The sequence below is a fragment of the Ornithorhynchus anatinus genome, chromosome 5, assembly GCF_004115215.2.
Source record: "Ornithorhynchus anatinus isolate Pmale09 chromosome 5, mOrnAna1.pri.v4, whole genome shotgun sequence".
NCBI lineage: Eukaryota > Metazoa > Chordata > Mammalia > Monotremata > Ornithorhynchidae > Ornithorhynchus > Ornithorhynchus anatinus.
The window spans coordinates 36831583-36857848 of NC_041732.1; the positions used below are offsets into that span (position 1 = coordinate 36831583).

Sequence of the window (26266 nt, forward strand, 5' to 3'; positions counted from 1 at the left end):
AACTTTCTCATCAACAGCAGTAGAAAGCTATAGAACTGAGAAGGTGTGATGATTTGTTTTATACTGAGCTAAAATTCCAAAACCAAATCTCCTATTCACTCTTTCCCCAGTGCAAGTTCATTAGGAGAGTTGGTGGCCATTGTTTCTCTCTCTCTAGTTGAAGATCTTTCAAGTTAAGCAAGGCTCTTTGGTCCAGGACTCTAAGGCTATGGTTGGGTCAGTCTGAACAGACCTAGAATATCATTGAATGGAGATTTCACAGATTGGAAACACAAGTGCCTCTTCATTAATTCTGTCAGTCAATCCATTGCATTTATTGAGTGCTTGCTGTGTGCAGAGTACTGTACAAAGTGGTTGGGAAAGTACAAAATAGCAATATACAGCCAAATTCCCTGCCCACAGTGAGCTTACAGACTAGAAGGGGAGATGGACATTAATATAAATAAATAAATTATGGATATGTACATTACTCTGCTATTCTGCTTACAGTAACATCATTGATTACATTGAAATGCCCGAAAACATCATCTGGTAAAGCAAATCAAAGGCCAAGCACTGTTGGAAGAACTGTATATAGGCCAAGAGCTAGTGTTGTTTCATCCTTCATCATGAGGTAAGAAAATCTAAAAACACTCCTGGAGCTTTACAAATAATTTTAAAAATTGTTAGGTATTTATAGGTTTTTCCACTCTAAAAATTGTAACTTCTCCCTCATTTACCAATGATTTCCCCTTCTAGACTTACCATCTCCATCAAGTGCACTCAACAAAGAAAGCACAAACACTTTCAGCAAAAACATGTAGGGAGTTCCCCCCCCCTCATAAAACTTATCAAAACCCAAAAGGGACTAGAAATGTTGTATGCAGAATGACCTTTAGATCCACTGCTTAATTTCTGGTACTTACCCAGGAGTGCTATTTTTTCATTTTGATAATAGGAGTGCATTTGGAGGGGTTGGAGCATCCTGAGAGGCAGGGCTTTGAGGAAAGCAGAGAGGAAGATGTGCAGGGAGAGGAGAAAGGGAAGGAAAAGAATAGGGGGAGCAGAAGAAAGAAAACTGAGAGACTCTTCTCCACCACCTCATTTCTGGTCCTCATTGAGTACCAGGGTAGGTTGGGTGCCACCCCCTAGAGTCACACACCCGCTTGTCTCACCCCAACTTTATCACTCTCCCCATGGGACCACAAAAGTTCGATTGCTGCTGCTGCTGTGACTCCAGAGTTCTAGTTCTTAAGCCCTTTTCCACTGGATCCCTGCTCATTACCAGCCCTAGCTTGCTCCACCAAGATACTACCCCCGATTCCAACTGCAAAAACTCCTGCCTATACTCAGCCCCCGCAGAACCCAAGAGGTTTCCACCCCAACTGGCAGACGCAAGAGGTGGATTGTCATCTTGGCACCTCCTCTGATTTTCCCAAACCCAGTGGGTGAGGTGGGCTAGTTATGCCCCCCTTCTTGCCCCAAAACCATGGAGGTGAAGGTAAAGGCATTTCTCCCAGGGTGCTACACAGAGAGGCCATGGCCTCTATGGCTTCTACAAGATGTTTCTATGGGTACACTCATTTCTTTCAGGCCTGGATTTGGCCTAGCCCATGTCTTGGCATATCATTCCAAAACCTTGACATTAAAATGACAGTGCTCAATATGACCTGGAAGTAAGTACTGTCAGGACCCTAAGTCCAGAAGGCCATTACTTCTGTCCTTGATAGATCAATCTCCTTTGTCCACATTTGTGTCCAGGGAAGGAGCAGATTTAAGATGTGGAACTCCATTTCTTCTGTCCTTCATGCTTTCTTACTAGTGTAGCTTTCCCACATTCACTTGCATTTTCATCCCTTACCATGGGCATGGTAAGTGCTCCCCTTGTCACCCATCAAGGCTCTGCTGAATGCCAGTGAGCCCTGGCACAGCTTGGCACTGTGAAATGGTGAATGGCTAGAGAAAAAGGAGTGGAGGTGTTTGGAAGAATTATAAAACCATTTATGTTACCTCCTAAGACAGCCTGGTTCAGTGGATTAAATATAGACCTGGGAGTCAAGATCAATTAATAAATGAATTATGGTATTTAAGTGCTTACTATGTGCCAGGCACTATACTAAGCTCTGGGATGGGTACAAGCAAATTGGGTTCCACTGTTGTGACATCTTGGACTTTATCTCTCTGCCCTTGTTTCTGCCTCTATTAAATGGACACAAAATTAACCAGGCCCCTTCCGTTAGAAAGCATTTAGAAAGACTGATGAATAAATCCAGAATATTCATGATTGCCTGTAATCTTATCACAGCATAATTTCTCCAGATTGGAATGTTTTTCTATTTTCTTTCTCTTTCTTGCATAAGCTCATTGTGGCCAGGGAACGTGTCTATTAACTCTCTTATATTGTACTCATCTAAGTGCTTAGTACAATGTTCCGTTCACAGTAAGTGCTGAATAAATATGATTGATAATACACATATTTTTGGCTTTGGAGGGGATGGGTTATGAAGAGGCAGAGGTGTATGTTTTCCCTTCACACAAAATTCTAAGCACATTGTCTAGCCTTGTCAATGGTTTTTCACATGTTTGAGAACATCTTATTTCCACAATGTTTAGTCATGATGTGTACAGTATTAACCATTCAGTGTTTGATTATTCTTTAAGAATAACCAGGGGTCTGGCCAATAGTTTTGACTTCCTCTCCTACCAAATCTTTTAAGGCAGCTTCAAAAAAAAAAGCACTCAAATCTCATTTCTTTGTTTTTCTCCACCCACTTTTTAATGAGCAATGATATGGCCAATAGCCTATAGCTAGGGGAAAAAGGGAAAAAAGAAACAAAGGCCTAGATAATCGGCCAACTGCATAATCATCAAACTGAATAACCAATCCCTGGGCTGGCAGAAAATTGACTATGTGCTCTGAAGGTCCTGGGAGGGTATAGATAATGAGCCAGCCTGAACCTTTCACTGGATGAAGCTTTCTTTATTGGTTGACCCAGCTTCCTGGCTTGAGCCAGGTCCACTGTTCTCTCAGAGGACTAAGCCCAGGTCTTCATGCAAGGAAGGAAATTGATTTTTTTTTTGTATCTTTAGTAGGATAGCATTGGTGCTATTGTGTGTCTTCCACATGCAATTATTATGTTCTGCACTGCACACTCAGTAGATAGCAAGGAAAGAACAATCCTGGCCCCACGGATATGAGAAAGAGAGAGAGAGAGAGAGACTCAGATTGGCCTATCAGACCCCTCTGTCTCCAAGGAAACTTGTGGTGGGGGAGAATCAAAAGACCTTTTCTGAGGGATATAAGATTTTTCGCTTGGAGAGGGATTCTTCTGGTCATATTTCTATGGGGCCCTTTTTTGCCCCTGGTTTGGCCCTGCTTATGGCAATATGTTCATAGCTGGCCCTTCCCGACCTTCTCGTTCTTGAAATTTAATCAAACCTTCCTGAATCTCAAATGAGACTTGAGGGCCAAAGAACAGCATGGGTCAGATCTTTCCTCCACCTTATTGGATGAGCTCACCCCTAAAGGTGAGAGATTCTGGCAGATTTACGGGTCATCAGGATTTGGGGCAGTAGCACTTCTTAGAAGATATGTCTTTCACGCCCTTTGCAACCCTATCTCCCCCTCCCTTCCCCCCAGAACTTTATACCTACAGATCTAAGAACATGATTAGGACATGATAGACCAGATCTAGTTCAAGTGTGCTGGAGGGACCCTAGGAGTTTCATATAAAGCAGAATTTTTCATATTCCCAAATTATAGGATGGTAAAGCACTCAATCACCTTGCCCTCTCCTACCTCATTTTACTACTCTCCTACTACACTCAGCCCTCACACTTCACTCCTCTAATGCCAACCTACTCCCCATATCTTGATCTCATCTATCTGGCCACAACTGCTTGCCCACATCTTACCTCTGGCCTGGAATGCCCTCCCTCTTCATAGCCTACAGAGTATTACTCTCCCCATCCTCAAAGCATTTTTAAAGGCACATCTCCTCCAAGAAGCCTTCCCTGACTAAACCCTTTTTTCCTTTTCTTCCACTCCCTCCTGCATCAACCTGACTTGCTCCCTTTATTTATCACCCCCTCGCAGCCCCACAGCACTTACGTATATATGTCTAATTTATTTGTATTAATGCCTGCCTACCCCTGTAGAGTGTAAACTCATGTGGGCAGGAAATGTCTGTTTTATTGTTATATAGTACTCTCTCCAAGTGCTTAGTACAGTGCTCTGCACACAGTGATCACCCTAGAATGATTGATGTTTGTGATTTTCATTCATTCAATTGTATTTATTGAGCACTTACTATGTGCAAAGCACTGTACTAAGTGTTTGGAAAGGGATCTGCACTTTGTAGAATGTAAGGAGTGGCAAGGATTCAGAATGTCACCCATCCAACCCCTGTGAGCTCACAGAGCACAGGCTTGGGAGTCAGAGGTCATGTGTTCTAGTCCCGACTCTGCCACTTGTCTGCTGTGTGACTTTGGGCAAGCCACTTAAATTCTCTGTGCCTCAGTTACCTCATCTGTAAAATGGGGATTAAAACTGTGAGCCCCACAAGGGACTACTTGATTACCTTGTATCTACCCCAGTGCTTAGAATAGTGCTTTGTAAGTAAGTAAGTGCCTACTTACTTCATAGTAAGCGCTTAACAAAAGCCATCATTATTATTATTATTATTTATTCCTGACTGTACCAATAGGTCTTTCAGCTCTTCCATAACATGGGGTTTCCACTACATATTTTGGCTAGAATAGTGTTAGGGAATTAGGGAATGTTCATCCAATAATGTGAGCCCATTTGGATGTGGTGCACCAGAGTTGTCAGAAGAATTGTTTTGTGTGTATGAGCACAATGTCTAAAGGGAAAATAATGCAGTACAAACTTTTCTTAACATCTATCAATCAATTATATTTGTTGAGCATTTATCGTATGCAGAGCACTGTACTAAGCACTTGAGAGAGTACAGTATAACAAACACATTGCCTGCCCACAACGAATTAACAGTCTAAAAGGGTTTAACATGGGGTTTGACAAGAACACAATCCCACACTCTAAAATAATAGGATGTCCTAACACACTGATTACATTTGGGTGATGGGCATGTGCATATACTCTTTAAAAAATTGATGACTAATGTTTGCTGAGGGCTTAACTTTATGCCTGACATTGTACTAAATGCTGAGAAATGTACAAAAAATTATAAATTCTGAGCTGTTCCTGCCCCCGAGGAGTTTCTAATCTGAGGTGGAGGTATATATACAAAGACAGAAAAATAACTTTTAAGCAGCAAATCTAATTCTAACCCTTTCCTCTCTAATCCCCAGTCCAGGAGCAGGGGAGTCCCAAGATCTAGGGGCAAGGAGGGACTTGGGTGCCATGATGTTAGAGGAGTGGCATGGCCTAGTGGCAAGAGCATGGTCTTGGGAGTCAGAGGTCGTGGATTCTAATCCCGGTTTTGCCATTTATCTGCTGTGTGACCTAGGGCAAGTCATTTAACGTCTCTGTGCCTCAATTACCTCATCTGTAAAATGGGGCTTGAGACTGTGAGCCCCACGTGGGACAATCTGATTACCAAGTATTTACCCCAGCACTTAGAACAGTGTTTGGCACACAGTAAGCGCTTAACAAATACCATATTATTATTATTATTATGATGTTTGTGTTCCTTAAAAAAGAAGGCCAGAGGCCATAAGGCCCAAGTGGACTGATTTGGATAGCAGGGAGCTTAAACTACATTCCTTTGCTTCACCTCTGTTCTGCTCTATTGTTAAGGGTAGGGTTTGTTCAAATCTGTCCATTTGCTTGATCTGTAACGCACCGTTAGACTGCAAATGCCTCAGAAGAATTTCTGGTTTATCCCATGGCATCATTCCTAATCTGGGAACTGAAGCCAGAACAAGTAAGGGCATGAGCTGGGAGTGGGGTGTGCCAGGTCAGAGAAGGTCAGTCAATCAGTAGTATTTATTGAGCACTTACTATGAACAAAGCATTATATGGGGCAATTGGGAGTGAACAGTAGAGGTGAAAGACACATACCCTGCCTTCGAAGAGAGAACAATCTAATGAGGGAGTCAAGCAAGGAATAGATTACCAATAAGAGGGGAAAGAAAATGGAAAGATGGATGGGTGAGTAAATAAGCAAAAGATTCTAAAGTGCTTCTGGTGGCTCGGAGGACAAACATACTGAGGTGGTAGGTGGAAGGATGAAGGGATCCATGGGATCTGAGGAGCAGCATGGCTTAGTGGAAAGAGCCCAGGCTTGAGAGTCAGAGGTCATGGGTTCTAATCCCAGCTCTGTCACTTGTCAGCTGTGTGACTTTGGGCAAGTCACTTAGCTTCTCTGTGCCTCAGTTACCTCATCTGTAAAATGGAGATGAAGACTGTGAGCCCTACGTGGGACAACCTGATTACCCTGTATCTACCCCGGTGCTTAGAACAGTGCTTGGAACATTGTAAGTGCTTAACGAATACCAACATTATGGAGAAGCAGCGTGGCTCAGTGGAAAGAGCACGGGCTTTGGAGTCAGAGGTCATGGGTTCGAATCCTGGCTCTGCCACTTGTCAGCTGTGTGACTGTGGGCAAGTCACTTCACTGGGCCTCAGTTACCTCATCTGTAAAACGGGGATTTAAGACTGTGAGCCCCACGTGGGACAACCTGATTCCCCTGTGTCTACCCCAACGCTTAGAACAGTGCTGTGCACATAGTAAGCGCTTATGTGAAGCAGCGTGGTGCAGTGGAAAGAGCACGGGCTTTGGAGTCAGGGCTTATGAGTTCGAATCCCAGCTCTGCCACTTGTCAGCTGTGTGACTGTGGGCAAGTCACTTAACTTCTCTGTGCCTCAATTCCCTCATCTGTAAAATGGGGATTAAGACTGTGAGCCCCACGAGGGACAACCTGATTCCCCTGTGTTTACCCCAGCGCTTAGAACAGTGCTCTGCACATAGTAAGCGCTTAAAAAATACCAACATTATTAAGGGGAAGGAACTCCAGGCAAGAGAAAGGTCACAAACAAAAGTGTGGAAGCTATGAGAATAAGGGTCAGTGGAAACTGGGTGGGATGCCATCACAGAAGAAGCTGATAAAGAGGAGTGTCTTGAAATCAGTAGTCAGGGCCTTTTGCTTGATGCAGAGAGGGATAGGTGATCATTGTATGTTGGTGAAGAGTGGAGAGATATTTGAGGGCAGGAACGGAGACTGCCAATTCTATTGCACTGTACTCTCCCAAGCACTTAACATAGTGCCCTGCACACAGTAGATGTTTAATAAATACCACTGACAGATTGATTTTGGGTCCAGTCAAGCCTCTTCAGTGTTCATCACATTTGTCTGTTAGAAACTGCACCCAGAATTTCTAGTAGCTCAAAAATACATGGAAACACTGCCTGACCAGAGGTTTGGAGAAAACATATCCACAAATCAAGCCTCTCCGCCTACCCTCCTCCCCGAGATTTTGTTATGCACATAAGTGATGACAGGGGGTGAAGAGGGGGTGGGGGCGGGGAGGAGGGGTGGATGGGGACATCAGTGAAACAACAACTTCAGAATTTCTGGGTAGCATTACAACTCAGCAGCTGTCCCAAACACATGCACAGTAACAGGACAATAAAATGTTCACTGCTTCTACCCTACAACCAATTAGGTCAGCTGTAAATATTGGAACTGCTTGGTAAACACACTGGTAGATTGTGCTGACTTGTTAATATAAGTGAAAATGTAATTAGATTTATAACACTTTTTCCTGAACCATAATTTATAACAACAACAAGAAAAAAACCCTCTTGCAACCTGCTGAAATATCATTATTAAAATGCACATGAAAAGTCAATTATGCCAGAGGGAGGTATTTAAGAGAAGTGAGTTCCCATACTCGGGGATTACACCGTGGGGATTACATACTTCTTATTTATTTTTTTTTCCCCGAGATCTTTGCTGCTGCCAAATGAAAAGGAACGGAATTTTTACTTATTTCACTTTGAAATATCACTGCGGATAATGCCAAAGACTAAACTAAATAACAAGGCTCCCTATAAATCTCCTCTGCCTATCTTCTCCCAAGCCCTAGAGAAAATTGACATTCTCTCTTGCCACTCTCTATTGTCTACTGATCTCCAGTGGCTTATCCAGAATCTGACTTTGCCCCACACATGCTGGCACAAGTTGGCACATGGGTTATACCTTCACCACCCTTTCCAGCCATGCCTGAAGTCCTTTTGTGATTACCCACGCTCCCTCAGTTCTCCAAGCCCTTTACAATAATTGTGGTATTTGTTCGGCACTTGTTATGTACTAAGCATTTGATTAGATACAATGTTGGATACAGTCTCTTACTTTCTTATCAATTACCACTAAAAGAAGACAACACAACAAATGCCATGGGTCAGGTATGTGGCAGTCACGAAAGCAAGAGTCAGATTTCTCCAATCCTTTACATGAGGTCAAGTCCAACTTCCAAATATTCCACTAATTCTACTTTTTTTTTCTGTAGCCATTCCAATTGCTGCTGCAAGGACATCTTCCTAGAGGAGCACTGTGGCCTAGTTGAAGGATGACAAGCCTTGGAGTCAGACGACCTGGTTTCTAATCCTGGCTCTACCACATGTCTGTTATGTGACTTTGGGCAAGTAACTTCACATCTCTGTGCCTCAGTTACCTCATCTGCAAAATGGGGACTATGACCCCCATGTGGGATAGACTGTGTCCAACCTAATTAGCTTGTATCTACCCTAGTACTTAGTATAGTGCCTGGCACATAATAAGTGCTTAACAAATACCATTAAAAAGAAAAAAAAGGGTTAGGAAATTGTTGGAACTTAACCAGTATATTCAGGCTTGCAAATTGCCCCACATCTATTTATTCAAGGCATGAAATGCATTATGCCAGATGAGAATTTAAGAATGCTGATATATTCAAATCGCTACTTCCTGAGGGGATGGTGTTCTGGGGCATTCAATAATAATAACTGTGGTATTTGTTAAGTGCTTACCATTCATTTGCCAAGCACTGTAGTCAGCACTGGGGTAGATATAAGATAATCAGGTTCCACATGGGGCTCCCAGTCAAAGAAGGAGGGAGAATAGATGTTGTATCCCCATTTTGCAAACAAAGGAACTTAAGGACAGAGAATGATAATAATAATAATGTTGGTATTTGTTAAGCACTTACTATGTGCTGAGCACTGTTCTAAGCGCTGGAGAAGTGAAGTGACTTGCCCAAGGTCACACAGCAGACAAGTGATGGAGTCAGGATTAGAACCCGGGTCTATGCTTCCAAGTCTATGCTCTTTCTACTAGGCCATGGCCGCTTCCCAATTTTGGGATTTTTTTGCAGAGCTGAAATAAGGGTGCTACTTCTCTAGCCAAAGGACACAGACAAGTGGCTAAATACTACAATAGAGGACAAAGCTTCAAAATGACAGTACAGAAGCTTCTCTATGAGCTCCAGTCCTGGCATGGGGGAGGACAGGAGGAAAGGTAGGGTTTAGGGAAGGGAAGACTAAAAGTGTATGTTCTCCTGGTGTTCTTCAGGCAAGCAGGTCCATAGGAGACCTAATAAATCATGGGCAATATTCAGCATGGGGAACCTCAGAATTTAAAGTCAAGGGATTAAGCTCTGTAGCTGAGGCCTTGGGGGTGGGAGGGTATTGGGGGGAGAGAGAAGAGAGAGAAGAGAGGTTGATGTTGATGTTTCTGGGCAAGTCTGAGCTGAACAGGGAATGCTTAAAACCAGACTAAAGTGAGTGTCTTGTGCTTAAGCAGGTTGGGATAGGTGGATCAGACTAAGCAGAAAGTGTGGCATAGTCCTAGTACAGACTGTGGGTGACAGGGTTTGGGGGTTATGAGTCTTTGCTGAGCTCACCTGATCCTGGTAGAGGCCATTTTGGGTTTGGTTAGATGTGGGATCCATGCTTTCCTGGGCCCTTCACTACTGCCACGCCTTATAGAGCTTCAAATCAACTCAGTCGGGCAGCAGTAATAATAATAAAGAAAACAATGGTATTTGCAGTGCTCATGCCTGCTTGGATTGCCCCAGTTGATTGTGCTGCATTTTGAGGGAACATTACTTTGTCTAGCTCTCAACTAAAGTCTGAGTGAGAATTGCCCTAGTGAATGGTGGCCAACAAACTCTCATCACTGTCATGAGGCTCGCTACTGGGAATGGTGTTTGTTGTTGTTGGTATTCGTTAATGCCAGGCACTGTACTTGGGGAAGATGTAAGCTAATCAGTTTGGACACAGTCCATGTCCCATGTGGGGTTCATAGTCTTAATTCCCATTTCATAGATGAGGTAACTGAGGTACAGAGAAGTGAAATGGCTTGCCCAAGGTCACACAGCTGAAAAGTGTCAGAGTTGGGATGAGAAGCCAGGATCTTCTGACTTTCAGGTCTGTGCTTTATCTACTAGGCCATGGATGGGCAACTTAATTGCTAAGCAGCAAACCAGAAATCTAAGTGCCCTGGATCATTTGCCAGCTCCATCTCACTAGCTTTAGCCAAATTATTTGACTCCAATGTGCTTTGGTTTTGTGCCTTCACCATAATGAGGAATCCAATCCCATGAAGTCGATACAAACAATGTTTGGAAAACTCGCTGTATAGCACTTTTACACAAAACTTGCAATAACATGAACAAGACCAGCTCTAGAAGCCAGGCTGTCAGTCACATGTTTCTCCTGCAATGTCAAATATTGCTCAGATTTGGGGTTGTATGTTAACTGGAGTAATGTGGACAAAAGAGATCTCATGCCACTAGTCATCTTCTCAAAATTCAACATCTTCCCAAAGTTCAGCATCTTTCCCCATGTTTGAGTTGACTTTTACAGTGACATATTCTCATTTAAGGAGGCCTTTCCCGGGAAGAGTGTGGATCATTTAGAAACAAATTATAAAATGAGGGGATGAGGATGACAGTAAATCTGTTCTCACTGACTCTTTTCAAAGGGTCCCATGAGACTCAAGCTTGCCACATCCTCAGTAGGACAGCCGTGTTCTTTTCCAACTCTTGCCCAACTGCCATCATTGACCTTCCATGAGCTGAGCACTGACCCATTTTCCTCTCCAGCTTGCTCTTTGCCAATTTGTAATGATTTTAATTGTCACTCTTTATTAACACGGGTTAGGGGCCCCAGTGTACCCAGGTCCAAGACAAAAATCCTTTGGTTTGCCATCCTCCAAGACCTTCCACATTACATGCCCTTTCACACCTTACGTGCTCTACATGATACTTCCTTTAACTTCCATTTTGACTGGGAGCTTGTTGATGTTTGAAAAGACTTCAGTTTTTGAGAACTTGTTTGAACAATGATCCCCGCTCTGGGTAAGGAATAACTCATTTCTATTTATCATTCAGGGATTCTTGCTTCATTCAGTGCTCATTGTGGGTGAAAATCATGATAATGTTATGAATGATAATATTGTTAATCACACAGTTTATGACCCAAATTTGACACAAGCTACAGAGCTAAAGTTTTCCCTTCAAATGAAAACTTTCCCAGCTGCTGGACAGGGCTTCAAAAAACAACAAAACTGAACTTGGGTCATATTTTCTCTGATCTTAGTGGGATTTGAGGTTTTGAGCTTTTTTACAAATCCCTGTCTTAGTTACCAAGCCCTAGAATCTGCTGGCTTTTACAAAATCTTGGAAACTTAGACATTATTCATTGATGCTGCACAACATTGGACCAGCCCCCAAAAGAAGCAAACAAAGCAATAATGCTAAGCACTCCAACATTCAGTTAATCGGGCAGGATGCATGGCAGGCTTTATGAATGTATGTGAGTGGATATTCAGGAGCTCAGGAAAAGGTCATCGGTATTTTTGGAGCAATAAATCACGTACAGAAAGATTTGCATTTTGGCTATATAACATACAGGGTTGGATTAGAGAGAGAGAATACTTTGAAGTAATATTTCTCTGCTGACTTGTTTTATTAGCTTCCTTTAAACATGTTACATTATTGCTTATAGAATTTCATTTACTCGGATTGGCAGCTTGATAAATACGTCTATTGGCGATGATTTGGATTGCTCTGGGCATTAATATTATTAAAACCTGTCACAAGGAAATGTCTGAAAGATGACTTACTGTAAAGATTACAGCAAGAAATAAATCATCCAATGGTATTTGTTACCGTTTATGGCCTCTTGGATCTGAGTCAATCCCTTTTTATGTTGCATTATTTTTCAAGTTTTTATAGCCTTACATTATATATTGCTGTCAGAAATGAACAGATGGGGTGTCGAACATGAGCTTTCTGAATAATTCCCACCCTGGGGTTATTTGTATGAAGGACAAGTGCAAAACTGTGTGTTCTCATGAAAAGTCAGGAGAAAGAGATATAGAATGAGAGAGAAAGAGGGAGAGAGAGAAAGAGAAATGAAGAGGGAGGAGGGAGGGATGAAAGAAGGAGAGGGATAGGGAAGCTGTTGTTGAGGCAAGGAATCCCTGTTGCCAGAGTGAATTGGGTGATTCTGCTGGTGGTTGGAATCCCTGACTGGCAGTAACCCTGTCTAACTTTCAAACAGGAGATCAGGTGACTTGGATTTTGAATAGTTGAAAAACATTCTGTTTCCAGAAGAGGCATTGAATTTGTAGCCAGCTTCATTTTGCAACCCCTTGGCATTCGGGTCAGTGTATCGTATTGCCTTCATCCTTCTTCAGCAATGCTGAGCATAATTTTAAAAAAGACTCCATCTACTTCTTACTGGGCTACTAATACAAAAGCTTTCAGAGGCTACCTGGGCTCAAAGCAGTCTGAACTTTTGTCTGGGCCCTGGGAGCTTACAAATGTTGTTACCTAAAGGGAATCAAAAGAATTCAGGCAAACAGGGCATTGTGGCTTCAAAGCTATCAAACCATTTCTTCTACCCAAGTAACATCCTCCCAGCCCTTCTTTCAGAATGTTTTTTCCTGATTAGCACCTTAATTCTTACTGTTACCTTTTTATGCATATTGTTTGTATTCTCTACTATTTGAGCACAACTTCCTGCTACTGTAAATGTTTTCATGCCTACAATCCACCACATTGTAAGTTCTCTAAGGGCAGGAATCATGCTTTCTTCTATTGTACTCTCCCAAGCACTTAGCGCAGTGCTCTGCATACTGTAAATGTTCAATAAATCCCAGTGATTGATAAAACTCCCAAACCTGTTCTGAAGCTCAGAAAAACCCTTTCCGATGAAGAGCTTGGAGTCTAGAAGTTTGGTTAAATGTGCCTTTTGCAAAATTCAAAGGTCTTGCATGCCATCAGAATCCAGACAAAAAAGGAGAACTCAAGAAGCCCCTGTATTCCAAAGATTAACCTGTTTTTTTTGAGTACCTTGGGTAAGGTGTAGCTGCTGCTCAGAGGGAAGGTCAAAAAGGAGGTGCAGATTTACCTCTCAAATTTGAGCATGTCTTTGAGTGACCACAGAAGAACTACTGGCTTGTGGGGAGGGATTTGTTTCACACTGTATATTTGTCTGATTAGAGATCTTTGAATATGTGGAAATAGGACTCAGACCTGACATGAGTTTTCCAGGGCTAGGAGGATTAAGGGCAGTGTGGAAGGAAGAGTCAAGATTAGACAAAGACTAGTTGCTCCCTCTTTTCATCCAGTTCAGCACCACTTCATCAGTTCAATCAATCATATTTATCAAGTGCTTACTGTGTGCAGAGCACTTGGAAGACTATAATATAACAGTGTTGGTAGACACTTCCCTGCCCACAATGATTTTATAATCTAGAGGACTACAAGTGGGTCATCAATTTACTGATTACTACTTAGAGTTCCTTCTGCCTTCTAGCCAAGAGGGAGTCTATAGAAATGGTAGAATTGCAAAGGAACATAGAATTGCTAAAATGTGGTTGAGTAGCACTAGATGTATGTCTATGTGATCACAAATAAAATAATTGTGTCTCTGCACTTCCAGGAAAGAGAATTTGCTAAAGTTCAACTCCCAGTTTAAGAATTCTCCAACTATGTGTAATTACTCAGTGTTATAATGAGCTTTTTTTAAATCAGTTCCAATTTTTTTTTCTGACATGTCTTCCTTGATTCATGCAGTTTTTTTAACTTGGAGGATTTGATTAAGCAACCAGGAAACAGGCACTTTCCTTAGGTGAGGCAATGATGTCTTTAGTTAATTAGCCTTTCAGCTAATTGGCTAAACATCAATTAACTTATCTCTGCAAGAAGTAAAGAAATCGTCCCTCACTGTATGACCTGAAATGCCTCCTCCCTGTTGGATATAGACAGGGCCTGGTCTTTCCTGGGCAACTTAATACCACATGACTTGGAGAAAGTCATTGTTGTTCTGAAGGGTATAAAGCCATTTCATCATAAATACCTGGAGCTCTATCGCCTTTCAGCCAAACCACTGCAACTTCCATTCTTGGCCACCCTCCCCTTCTACTCTTCAACTTTTCCAAATGTCTTTTACATATTAATGTATTTTTGCCCGTGCCTCACTTGGCCTTAGAGGGGTGTCCCCCATGTTCCAAAGCCAAAGTCCTCAGTGAGGAGGGGAACAACAGCAGTAGGTCAGCTAAGAACAGAAATCCCAGCTGCTTCCAGCAGCATTCCAGCTTGAACCACCAAGGCAGAAACCTGGAGGCGGGACCCCAGATACCACTACAGCCAACCTAGTTTCTCCTCCAGTTTTGGGACAGGGTGAGGCTGCTTAAGGACTTTCAGTTCTCACCTAATCCTGCTGCTGGTACTCAGCTTCTTACTGGGCTGCCAACAGAGCTAACCCTAACGCTTCTCCAGTCAGCACTTCTCCCTTTTTTACCAGGAGGAGTTTGTCAGGAGCTTAATGAGCAAAATTGAAGCAGTGAAAGTCAGAAAAGTACAAACTCTTTCTAGAGCTGGTTTCAGAACCATCGTAGCCAATGAGTCTGGGGGGTCTCTTATCAGGGCATAGAGAAGGCAGTGCATGTGGGTGCTATGTGCATGCTCCATCCCACTCCGCATCTGACCCCCACAGATGTAATCTGGACACCATGAAGGACCCAAAGAGGTGGCGACCCAGGAATGATTTTAAATAAATGAAATCAAACCATCTTCTCTCCTGATCAACCAATCAATCCATGGTACTTATTGAGTAATAAATAGCTCTTATTACTCAGCCTTTAAATCTTTCCTGAACCAACAGTACTGTCTCAGGACCTGGTTTCAGATCATAATGGGGATTGAAAATCTAACATAGAGACAATTTCCCTATTCCTCAATGCCTGACTAATTGTACTCCCCCCAATCGGAGTCCAAGCTTTCTTCGCTGCTAATTCCTGCCATCAGTGTCCTTCTGCCTTTTTACCTTGCTGTTCAAATCTTCTCTTCCTATTTCCCTTCATTATTTGTTCATGACAAACACCCTCAATGCTTAACTCTTTAGAGCAACTTGGAGAGTGGAGGAGGTGAACCATTTGTCCCAGAGGCACCTGATGAAACTATTATAGAGTAGTTTATAATTATTGTGGCATCCACCTCTATATTATTAATTCCATAATTCCACAACATAAAATGACTTAATCATTTTCAGAATTTGCATTGCTGATGGTGTGAGTTCTGAGAGAATAAGGATAAGTTTCCTAATTAGGTTTTTCTGGGAACTTGTGCAAACCAGCCTATTTATAATTTGGTCAGTGCAGGATTTTAATGAGGGCACAGAGAGTGACTGAGGCCTCTGGCAGCACTCAATTCGTATTTTAATTACCCATAGTAATTCTGACAATTACACAAATGTCATAAATCACATCATAATGACCTATAAAGTAAATGAATTTAATTACTGGATGGGGATTCATGTTAAGCAGGTATGTGTTGGATTGATAAAGAGATATGAGTCATGGTTCAGGGCTGTTAAGTTTTTTGGCCTGAAAGACCTCTTATCTAGGGCTTTTCCTAGGGAGAAACAGTAGATCTTCAATTTATTACAAGAAAGGCAGATAGATCAGAAAAAAATAAAAACTAAATTTAAGGAGTTCAGAAAAGTTAAGTCATTTATCTTTTGGCCTTAATCTCAATCTCTCTCATCTCTCTCTCTCTCTCACTGAGACATTCACACACACAAACATTTCCTTCTCTTTTCAAAAATGATCTACCAAAGGTGAGAGTCTTTACATGGGTGTAGCTGAAATGGTAGACTAATGCAAGGGTAAACTGAATATTCACTGTCTTGGACTATTGAAAGTATAGATAACTAAGAAAACTAGATTTTCAAGTCAATCATTTGAACTTTCTTTTTGAGTCTTCATACCAACCTACCTTCATATAACCTGCATTCAGATAATTGACTTTCTACTATTCCCTATATTTACAGTGTCCTCCTGCCCCAAATCTCAAAATCCACTCACATCTTAATAGTCCTCAGGAGGTCCCTTCTCATCCTGGGTAACAGGATCCTTTGTTTTGTTTTTTTTCTGGAAGGTGGGTTAGAATGCTCATGTGAGTTCTTATAGAGAAGGCACCCACTTCAGTATTGGCTCTAATGTGATTAATAGGGGATTTCTTAAAGATGGTTTTTGAGAAATTGAGGATTTTATGAACAACAAAGACATAGTTCCCACACATAGAGGGGAAGTGGGAAAGCTTTCTTCTGATAATCCCCGAGTTATTTGGGGTAATCAATCAATCCATGCTATTTATTGAGTGCTTATTGTGTGCAGAACATTGTTTTTAGTAATTTGGAAGAGTACAACAGGGTTTATAGACACAATTTCTGCCCTCTAAATTACAATCCAGGGGAGGAGCAGACTGTCAAACTCACTTTCGCTACTCCCACTAGGAACCGAAACTCTAATCTTGCTCCCTTAATGGATGCTCCAACCTTAATCTTTCACTCCTGCAAAAAAACACCATGAACAATTTTTCACCCCAATCAAAGAATCCCAAGTTGAGCTTTTCACCTCTAATAAAGAAGCTTAATTTTTATCTCTACACTATCCAAGCCATTTCCTCCCACCAAAGTACCCCCATCTTAACTTTTCACCTTTGCCAAAGAGCACTGACATTTCACTCCTATTAAAGGCATCTCATGTGAAAAAAAGGTCTTACGGAGGGAAAAAAGTATGGCACAGGGGCATAAGGGGCCAGTGAGTGTGGGCCATGAACGATCCCAAATGGTCTCCCTTTCCATTATCTTCATTGAGTCTTGACAGGTCACCGGTGCTAAGTAAAATGTTATAACACTCAGCATGCCTGTATAGAACAGGCTTCCCTCTAGTGATGTCTTCCAGATGTGTGGGTGTGAAATCACAGAGATTCTGCTGCCTGCTTGGCATCCCCATTATGCTCTTTCCAGGGTTTTCAATAATCTGTAATTACCCCATCCACTGTGTGCATACTGATATCCAAGTAGTTATAGAAAAGACATTCCTTAAGAACTCTATCTCAATGATTGTGGGGTAGGAGGAGTGTGTTACTTTGGATTTTCTCTCTCTCTCTCTTTTTTTAACTTTTACATAGCCTGCCTTTCTTTCCAATGTCATATGCATAGCGTAGATCTTTCAGTTAAGCAAAAGAATGAAACATTCTGATGGACGAGAGGATGCAATCTTCAACTTAACATGTGGCTATTCCCTAACTTGGTTCTTACATCTATTCATACTAGGAGAGCCCCAGAAATTCCATTTTGGCCCACAAAGTGTCATGGGCTTGAACCAGAATCTGGCAGTGTTTGGGACTTGCTTGTATTTTCCCTAAAAAGAAGGGAAAAAAATTCACGAGTTGTTTCATAATCCTGAATTTCATAAAGGGCTCTTTTGTTTCCCAAATGACTATTAAATATTATAACAGAATTTTATGGCCTGAATTTCACCAGCCAATAAGATTGAGGAGTTTGTTCTGAAGGTAGTTGGGTTTTGCCTTGAGCCAAGTTTAGGCAGACCTTTGCTCATTTTAACCTTTCCACTGAATTTTCTCCCCCAGTGAACAACACTTTCCTAGAGACTTGTTTATGGTCCCATTAAGTTGTGGTCATCCCAAGTAAAATGCCCATGAGAGAAAGCAGCTGAATCAAATTACCGGAAGGAGTGCCTTTTAAATTGGTGCTTTTTGGGGGTACTTAGATGGTTACTCTGAGCTTTGGGTTAAATGTTAGTCATGCAATGTTTGGTTTCCAAATTTGTTGGCTCAAGGTTAGAAAAAAGGGCAGGGACTATCAACTGAGAAAAGCAACTCACTTTATTTCCAAGAGACCCTTTTTTATTCAGCTGGGTACTGCTTTAAACCAGCCATCACTATCTTGGATGAAACAGTGTCTTTTCTGGTTCAAGAAGCAAAATGTTCAGGGAAATGAAACTGAAAAGTTCAGGAAAGATCAGGGAACCTTGAAGCTACTTAGTAAATCCCAGAGGGACCTCAAGGAAGGGCACTAATTTGAACTTGCCTATTTTACAACACCCAAGACTGCTGCATAACCAAGTAAATCCTACCTTTCTCGACTGCTCTTGTCATCTTGTGCTCTTGTCCTCTTTCTCAAGAGACAGCTTCTACTTTAGTAGGTTTGCCACACCTCCGGGGCACATGGTCTTGGTGGGTTGACTGCTAAATCAGCAGAGAAATTGACCACTCCAAATTTCAGCTTCTATGAACAATGGTGCCCCATTGTTTCCTTTGGAACAATGAAAGGCTTCCCAGATTTACAGTGAGTGGTGTATGATGGCAGAGGCTGGCACCCTGATGATAATTGTGCCACTCCTAAAATATGTCAAGCTGGAAGAAACTCCATCTGGCCAGCTCTTTCTGTAGGTTGTCTAACATGCCCTTATGTAGCTAGGAGCTATTCAGTTCTTTGAGCAAGATAATCCAGTGGTGGTGATTGGGAGACAAAGAGCTGATGACAAGCCAAAAACTGTTATACAAAGGGTCATTGTGCAACTTGAGGGAGGGGTATAATTTGTTGTTTCTCCTTCTTAAATTTTAAGAGGCTATTGATTTTCTGATGGCTCCTCTTGATTGTCTATCTCACACCTCCGTTTTCAAGGTGGAAATTAACTGTTGCTTATTGGCTATAATTATTCTTTCTCTAAACAATGACACATATCAGGTGAAACATAAGAGACAGAAAGTCCAGATAGGCAAAACCAAAGAACAGCCACCAAGATTAGACAATGGATCTGGGATAAATATGTATAGATATCTATATACAGATGTATTGAGATAAATTCATAAATATCTCTGTGTATGTGTTTGTGTTTAGAATGGCAGGGGACCCCATTCTAAACTGTGAAGTCAACTTATGTGCCAGTGAATAACTGAGAATTAGTCAAGAGCAATAAAGTGATTCCCAAGGGGGGTGGTATCTGAACAGCTCTCTTACTGGCTGCTAAATCCCTCACAAGAAAAGGGTATGGCTTGCTGAAGACAGCAGGATTACATCAGCAAAGTGGGAACTGTGCAAGGACCTGGGTTAATAATAATAATAATAATAATAATGTTGGTATTTGTTAAGTGCTTACTATGTGCCGAGCACTGTTCTAAGCGCTGGGGTAGACACAGGGGAATCAGATTGTCCCAGGTGGGGCTCACAGTCTTAATCCCCATTTTACAGATGAGGTAACTGAGGCACCGAGAAGTTAAGTGACTTGCCCAAAGTCACACAGCTGACAAGTGGTAGAGCCGGGGTTCGAACCCATGACCTCTGACTCCAAAGCCCGTGCTCTTTCCAGTGAGCCATGCTGCTTCTCAATAATGTTGGTATTTGTTAAGCACTTACTATGTGCCGAGCACTGTTCTAAGCGCTGGGGTAGACATAGGGGAATCAGGTTGTCCCACGTGGGGCTCACAGTCTTAATCCCCATTTTACAGATGAGGGAACTGAGGCACAGAGAAGTTAAGTGACTTGCCCACAGTCACACAGCCGACAAGTGGCAGAGCTGGGATTCGAACTGACTCCTCCCCCTGCTGCTGTGTGACCTTGGGCAAGTCACTTCACAAAGAAGTGATTTCTTTGTGGCCTCAGTACCCCATCTGTTAAATGGGGATTAAGACTGAGCCCTATGTGGGACATGGACTACGTCCAACCTGATTACTGTGTATCTACCCCAGTGATTAGAACACATAAACTGGTACACAGTAAGCACTTAACAAATACCATAAAACGTAAACAGGACTTTATTTGTGTGAAGGTTTCAAATTCCTGGATGACTGGGGTGACCTCCTTCTTGTAGGGTGTCCATTGGCTACTCCAAAGATTCTGACCCTCAACTCTGAGGTTTTCTAAGTCTTCTGGATACATTCTAAAGCCTCCCCTGTATTCTGCCTAAAAGATGGGTAGATTTGGGCACATTCTAAGATTCTCTGAAATTAATTCTCCTCCAACCTCTATTGTATCAAAGAGAGACAACAATAATGCTCTGGAAACCAGCGAACACATTCAGTGGCTGGAGCCAAGAATGTCAGCCTGAGTGGCCATGTCACTTCACCCTCCTGATCATCGGCCATTGTCTATCCATAGTTTGCCAGAGTAGAAATTTGCCATCTTAGAACACAATGATGACAGAACTGATGAGTAACTTCCAGCATTTGAATGCTGAATGTCATAACAAGAGGAATGGAGAGAGGGTCCAAAAAGCCACCTAGGAATTCTTTTTCTTTAATAGTATTTGTTAAGCACTGTACTGATATAGCTAATCAGGTTGGACACAGTCCCTGTCCCAGGGCTCACACTCTTAATTCCCATTTTACAGATGAGTTAACTGAGGCACAGAAGAAGTTAAGTGGCTTGCCCAAGGTGATTAAACAGACAAGTGATGTAGCCTCATCCTTTGACTCCCAGGCCCGTGCTCTGTCCACTAGATCATGCAGTTTCTCAGTATGTTTTCTTCAATCTCTCTTGCTGAGATCTGTGAATGGTGCCTCTTAATTGTTATATTTTATGCTCCCAAGCACTTAGTACTGTGCTTTGCACATAATAAGTGCCCAATAAATATGATTAAATGAATGGTTGAATGAATGAAAGGATTGGGTAGTGAGAGACACTGTTCTATTTCTACCTCTGAGCCCAGAGCTCCCTGCTTCATAATTCAGAACATTTAAAGTGAGCAACTGCATGCAAGGGGAGGCAGAAGACATCTAAGAACACGGAAAGTAAAGAGTCAGTCCTCCAGGTGTGCATTCAATTACTTATTTACATGGGCTTGCTGAGAAATTTTGGCTCCTGGGCAGACCAAAAGATGTCCAGGGAAAGGCCGTGCACTGAAAGGAAAAAGTCAAAGAGTTTCATTCAGTTGCTTCCCCTCTGGAGAACAGTACAAGGGGTTCTCAGCTTGGAATTTAGCCCTGTTGGGTAGGAATGCCTTCAGAGGGGCAGGAGAAGATGAGAAAATGCCTTGTTTAGAGCATCCCCACCCTTCCTTCCCCAGCCAAGTCCTCAAAGTTCCCAGAAGCCACCAGGGATGGAACCAACCCATGATGGCAGAAAAGGACTCAAAGTGCCAGGACATCTATATACAGTGTATCTACCCCAGCACTTAATACAGTGCTTGACATATACTAAATAGTAAACAAATACCAAAATCATCATTCTTATTATTACTGCTGCCCAGTTGATTTGATCTATAGCTCTACAGGGCCTGGCAGCAATGAATGGGCCCAGGAAAACACGGATTCCACATATAACCAACCCCAAAAGGGAATTTACCAGGATCAGGTAAACTCAGCAAAGAGTCATAGCTCCCATAACCTGTTGCCCAAACTCTGTTCTGGTCTGCTCCACTTGCCCTGACCGGCTTAGGCACGAGACTCTCCCCTTAATCTGGTCTTGACCATTCATTCACTCATTCAATCATATTTATTGAGCATTTACTGCATGCAGAGCAATGTACTAAGCATTTGGGAGAGTACAATAAAACAATAAATAGACACATTCCCTGCTCATAAGGATTCCCTGTTCAGCTTAGACTTGCCCAGAAACAGTTCTTTTTTTTCTCTCATTCTTTCTCCTGTGGCCCTAGCGTAAGAGCTCTATCCCTCAACTTTAAGTCCTGAGGCCCCCTGCATTGATTTATTAGTCTCCAAAGGAAGGCATATTTCTGCAAGGATCATGTCATTTGTGAAGCATATGGCAAAAGGGAGCTTTAGTTAAGGAATGGTGAGCTAAATTACATTAATTTTCACTTTGGCAAGGACATCAGGTAGATGCCTTTATGATGAAGTGGGTCTCCTCCAGCCTTTTCTCTTACCCGGGGCTCCAACAGGTGTTTTCTCCAAGGCATATCTGTTTCTCATAACATCAGAATGAAGAAAGATGTCGTCTGTGACAGCTTGTGTACATAGATCATGTTTTTATTATGATAGAAAAGTGTACACTGATTGATTTGTTATTCTGAGCCGAGTTAAAAAGTGCTTGTGACGAGATCATCTCCCATTTGCCAAAACAGCATTTAATCACCAGGGCTAAATCCATTCATCACTGGGGATTGAGGGGGGGTGCTGGGGGGTAGGGGGGAGCTGTACAGGAGGTGGGAGGAAAAGGGGAAGGGAACAGGAGAAGAGGGCTGGAGGAAAGGAGGAGGGGCTGGAGGGCAGTGCAGAGAAGAGACCTTGACTGGTGGGGAAAGAACCATTTCCCGAATGGATACGTTGGCTGCCTCTGGGGAATTTTTAAAGCCAGCAGCCTTCCAGGCACTGACTGGACATATCAGTTGTCATTTGAGCAGAGAAGATGGGACTCATTGGCTTTTGGGAGACAGTGAATCAAGGAAAGAGGGCAAGGAGGGAAAGGTCTCAGAAGACCAGCCCATGTAGTTTTAGTCTTTGCCATGTTCCGGGGGAGACTTGTAAGAAGGGCTTGGCCCACTGCCGTCATACAGCCCTGCTCTGTGTTATTAATAGACCCTCTGTGGCTCTTATATTTTTGTGTTGGGGCTCATGAGGTGTGGATGTTTATAAAACCTGGAAGCACACTGATTCAAGAGAACAAGGTAACTCATTTTAGTCAAGTCGACCTTGGGGCCTGTTTCTTCATCCCCCACCAGCACGGTGCATTATGAGAAACCACCATGGTTCCGGACCAGGCTTTACTGAGGGGGGAAAAACAGACTCCACCAAAAGTTCTGCCAACCTCATTAGTGACTCCCCCCCCCAACACCCGTCCTTTTCCACAATCCTGTCCTTCCCCTTCCCATTTGGTTCAGCCCCAACATTCACCCCAGAGTACACTGGAATAAGGCCCCTTTGTCAGGTGAATCATAAGCAGAGCCTGAAACCTGTGAGCCCAGCTGCAGCCAGACCTAGAGACTGAGGGAAGTTTATCTGGATTCCCTGTTGCTCTGATTGTTGAGTTACGCTTTACCGGTTGGTATTCCACATGCTAGGTGCTATACAGAAGATGAAGGACCAAGACTGCAGTGAGGCTCGGGCCTCTCCTTTTCTCTAACCTATATCTGTCTCACCACCCATGACACCCCACCTTTACATGGCTATTTCTGAGCCTCTGCTAAACCGCTGGGTCTCAGCTCTGCTCTCACCAGAAGTCCATTGGTATGAATGGGTGTCTGTGGCTCCACAACTCTCTGCAACGAATGGGTATTTGGTACACATTTCTAATGTCCCACACACCAAGTTGGGGATGATAGTTGCCCATCGTTAGGGGGCTGTGTATCAAAAAGTCTTAGGACACAGGCTACCATAATAGACATGGCCAGACAGCAGAAGCACATGAGTAGTCCCCTTATTTCCTTTCCTCAGCCTCCTCCAACCATTTTCTCGAAGTGTGCAGGGGTTTGTAAGGAGTTCACTCCCATTGGCCAAAATAGCATTTAATCACTGGGACTAAATCCATTCATCACTGGAGATTGTGGGGAGAGGGTAGGGAAGCTATATAGGAGAGAGGAAGAAAATGAGGCATTGGAAGCATTCACCTCACTGAAGCTCACTTCCCAGCATTTAATTTCACCCCACAGGGACTTACAGCCTTAGGTCCCCTTACAAGAATCTTAAAATCAATTCCAGATGCCAATGGATAAGACTTTAAACTGTTAGCCTTTAAGTAGTATAGAAATGGATCCATGGGTGCAAATGTGATAGAAAAGGCAGCTGACAATCCTGACCAGAGTGTGCATATTCAATGGCCATTCCTCAATGCTCTACTGCCCATTTTCTTTGTAGCACCTGGTGCTGTATTTGCTGTTTGTTTCATAATCTTATGATTTTGAAGTTTCTGCTTGGAAATAATCACTGCTTTCTTGATTGCCAGTCCACTAGGCTGCCATATTTGTTTCACAATATTCTGCTGTAATACTGAATTTGATGCCTGCAAATGCCCAGTACGGCATTTTCTCTGAGCCATTTTCTCTGTTCCCCCTATTTTTTGGTTCCCCTGAGAGCAGCTATAATTGTGTACCCGTTGTCAGCTATTCTGTCTGAGAGCCTCCCAAAGGAGATACTGGTCTTCTTGATTTTGTTTTACTCTTTCTTACCTTTTGCAGTATTATTGGATAGTGTGCTGCCCAGCAATCAATCAATAGTAGTTGTTGAGTGCTTACTCTACGCAGACAGTTGAATTAAGGGCTTAGAAGAGTAGGACAGACTTAGTCAACTTGATCCCTTCCCTCAAAGACCTTACAATCTAGTAGTGAAACATACTAAAATAAATTACAGGGAGGAGAAATAAATTAAATGCAGTAGGGGAAGGAGGGTACCCAAGTGTTTAGGTGATGCAGAATTATGAAGTGACAGGAGGGAAATAGCAAGTAGTGGGAGGAAATGAGAGGTTAATCAGGGGAGACCCCCCTGGTGGAGATGTTTTTGTTTTTTTTTCAGAAGGGCTTTGAAGATGGGGAGACCACTAGTCTGCCTGATTCAAAGAGGGAGGGAGAGGGGACAGTGTGAGCAAAAGGAGAGAGGTGAGAGTGTGACATACTGAGTAGGTTGCCTTGGTAGGATTAAAGATTGCCAGATGGGATGTAGGGAAAGAAGAGAAACAGTAAGTGGGGGAAGATAGAATTGTCACTCAGAGCAGTTTTGGTTTAACTCATGTCCTAGTCATAGAGACATGTCATATATTAATCATTTTCTCTAAAGATTGCAGAGCTCTGAGATAAAACTTTGGTGTTAGTCTCCATTATCTTTTTCAGAGCCAGAGGCTCAGGCCCCCACTCACACAGGATGTTGGGGTCAGAGCTAGGAAGTTGGAATCTCTGACCCTCTGTAATGCTCCCATACTGACCCCCTCTCATCTCTCTCTCTCTCTCTCTCTCTATCTCCTTTTAGAGATGCAGATACTGTGGAAAGAGAGTTAGAAAATGACAAGCTGGATTCCACTGGGATGTTTCACTGGTGTGAACCAACTCCTCTGGAAAACGCCATTGTGGTAAGAGGCACTCCCAAGAGAAGCTCTCATGAGAGTGGCTTGTCTAAAACAGTTGACCGTTCTCTCTCCCTTTTGATATTTAAAAGGTGAACCTGTAAATCTGGAGGAGGAAACATACAAAGAAACCATTAGGTATTAATAATCTGGGTATAGGACATCAGGTGGCTTAGGGAATAGGATGATAAAGTGCAGAGATTTTGTGATGTTGCAGCTCATCTCTCTCTTGCTTCTTTAGAACAGTGCACTGTACTAGGTGGAAGTTCAGTCAGTCAATCAAGGGTATTTATTGAGCACTTACTGTGTGCAGAGAACTGTACTAACAGCCTGGGAGAGTACAATGCAACAGAGTTAGTAGGCCCATTCCCTAAGAATACAACTAAGAACTAAGGAACACTGACGCCAAGCTGTTTTCCATTATATGATGGCCTGGGAATTTTTTCTTTTGTAAAAATGGAATATTCTTCCTTCCTCCTTTTAAGGCTGGTAGTAGTGCACCACCTTGAAGGGTCTCCCCTCTCTGTAACAGTGGTCCCAAGGCTGTGAGAGATCTGCTCAGTTAAGCTGTGCTGCTGGATCTTCCCCAATATGCCAAGTGCCTAATTTACTAGGATGAGCTCAGGGGCTCTGCAGTCTAAGAGTTCTCCCGATCTGTAGTTCAGATTGTGGAGATTTCCAACTACAGAGGAGAAAATGAAGGTCCGATCTTACAGGCTTCCTTGACAGACAATCATGGGCGGAGGGACTAATAAAAATGATTGCATTGCTCCCTGTTTGGGCATTTTATTTGTGCCTAATTAGGAATCATGTTTGTTTTTTTTTCCATTCTTTCCCAAAGGGGCTCAGTTTGCCACTGAAGTAAAAAAAAAACAAACCCTTTGAAAATACTGTTGTGGCTCAGTACCAGGGGCCTGGCAGGAAGGTGATCTGATTTTGCCATGATATGATCAATCATCTGATCAAAAGCTCAGTATTGACAGAGCTGTCAT

General features: G+C 42.6%; 1 protein-coding gene and 1 long non-coding RNA gene across 4 annotated transcripts in view; one reads left to right on the forward strand and one right to left on the reverse strand.

The window, feature by feature from the left end:
• Window positions 1–26266, reverse strand: part of LOC114812286 — a 477687-nt gene that overhangs the window by 415646 nt on the left and 35775 nt on the right. The window lies entirely within an intron of this gene.
• Window positions 1–26266, forward strand: part of KCNU1 (potassium calcium-activated channel subfamily U member 1) — a 109384-nt gene that overhangs the window by 46977 nt on the left and 36141 nt on the right. For both annotated transcript variants that reach the window (XM_007669860.4, XM_029066781.2), the window contains exons 19-20: window positions 490–613; window positions 25181–25280. In XM_007669860.4, the coding sequence (XP_007668050.1) occupies window positions 490–613; window positions 25181–25280 (224 nt within the window). The remainder of the gene's footprint in view (window positions 1–489; window positions 614–25180; window positions 25281–26266) is intronic.